Source organism: Gekko japonicus, unplaced genomic scaffold (assembly GCF_001447785.1).
Source record: "Gekko japonicus isolate JY-2015 unplaced genomic scaffold, Gekko_japonicus_V1.1 scaffold4764, whole genome shotgun sequence".
Taxonomy (NCBI): Eukaryota; Metazoa; Chordata; class Lepidosauria; order Squamata; family Gekkonidae; genus Gekko; species Gekko japonicus.
In genome coordinates, this window is record NW_015173834.1 from 40,041 (window position 1) to 40,380 (window position 340).

The following is a 340-nucleotide window of genomic DNA, read 5'->3' on the forward strand; positions in this document are numbered from 1 at the left end:
GGAAGCGGGGCGGCCGGAAGCGGGGGGCGGGGCTTTGTCATGTGCCCCGCCCCCCGCACCTCACCCGGGGGAACTGCGATCCCCCGCGATCCCCCCCGAAATGACCTCTGAGACTCCCCCATTTGAGGTCCTTCTAAGAGATCGATGGGATCAGGGCACTGGCGCTGAATGGCGCACAGACCCAGACTTTGAATGACCGGGACTGGGTAGGACAGACCCCCAGGCGGATGGTACAATCGAGGTCGGGCCCCCTCCTTACCTCACACCGGCAAACCTGGCATGGCCAGAGGGTCCAGGTCTCGCCTTCCTTTCGGCCATCCGCACAACCTACAGGGAAAGA

General features: G+C 64.4%; 1 protein-coding gene across 1 annotated transcript in view; it reads right to left on the reverse strand.

Annotated features, from left to right (window-relative positions):
* The window catches only part of LOC107120836 (kielin/chordin-like protein), a gene marked incomplete at its 3' end in the record, with an annotated part of 65,489 nt that overhangs the window by 39,832 nt on the left and 25,317 nt on the right, over positions 1-340 (reverse strand). The window contains exon 6 of the mRNA XM_015423606.1: positions 260-327. Within this exon, the coding sequence (XP_015279092.1) occupies positions 260-327 (68 nt within the window). The remainder of the gene's footprint in view (positions 1-259; positions 328-340) is intronic.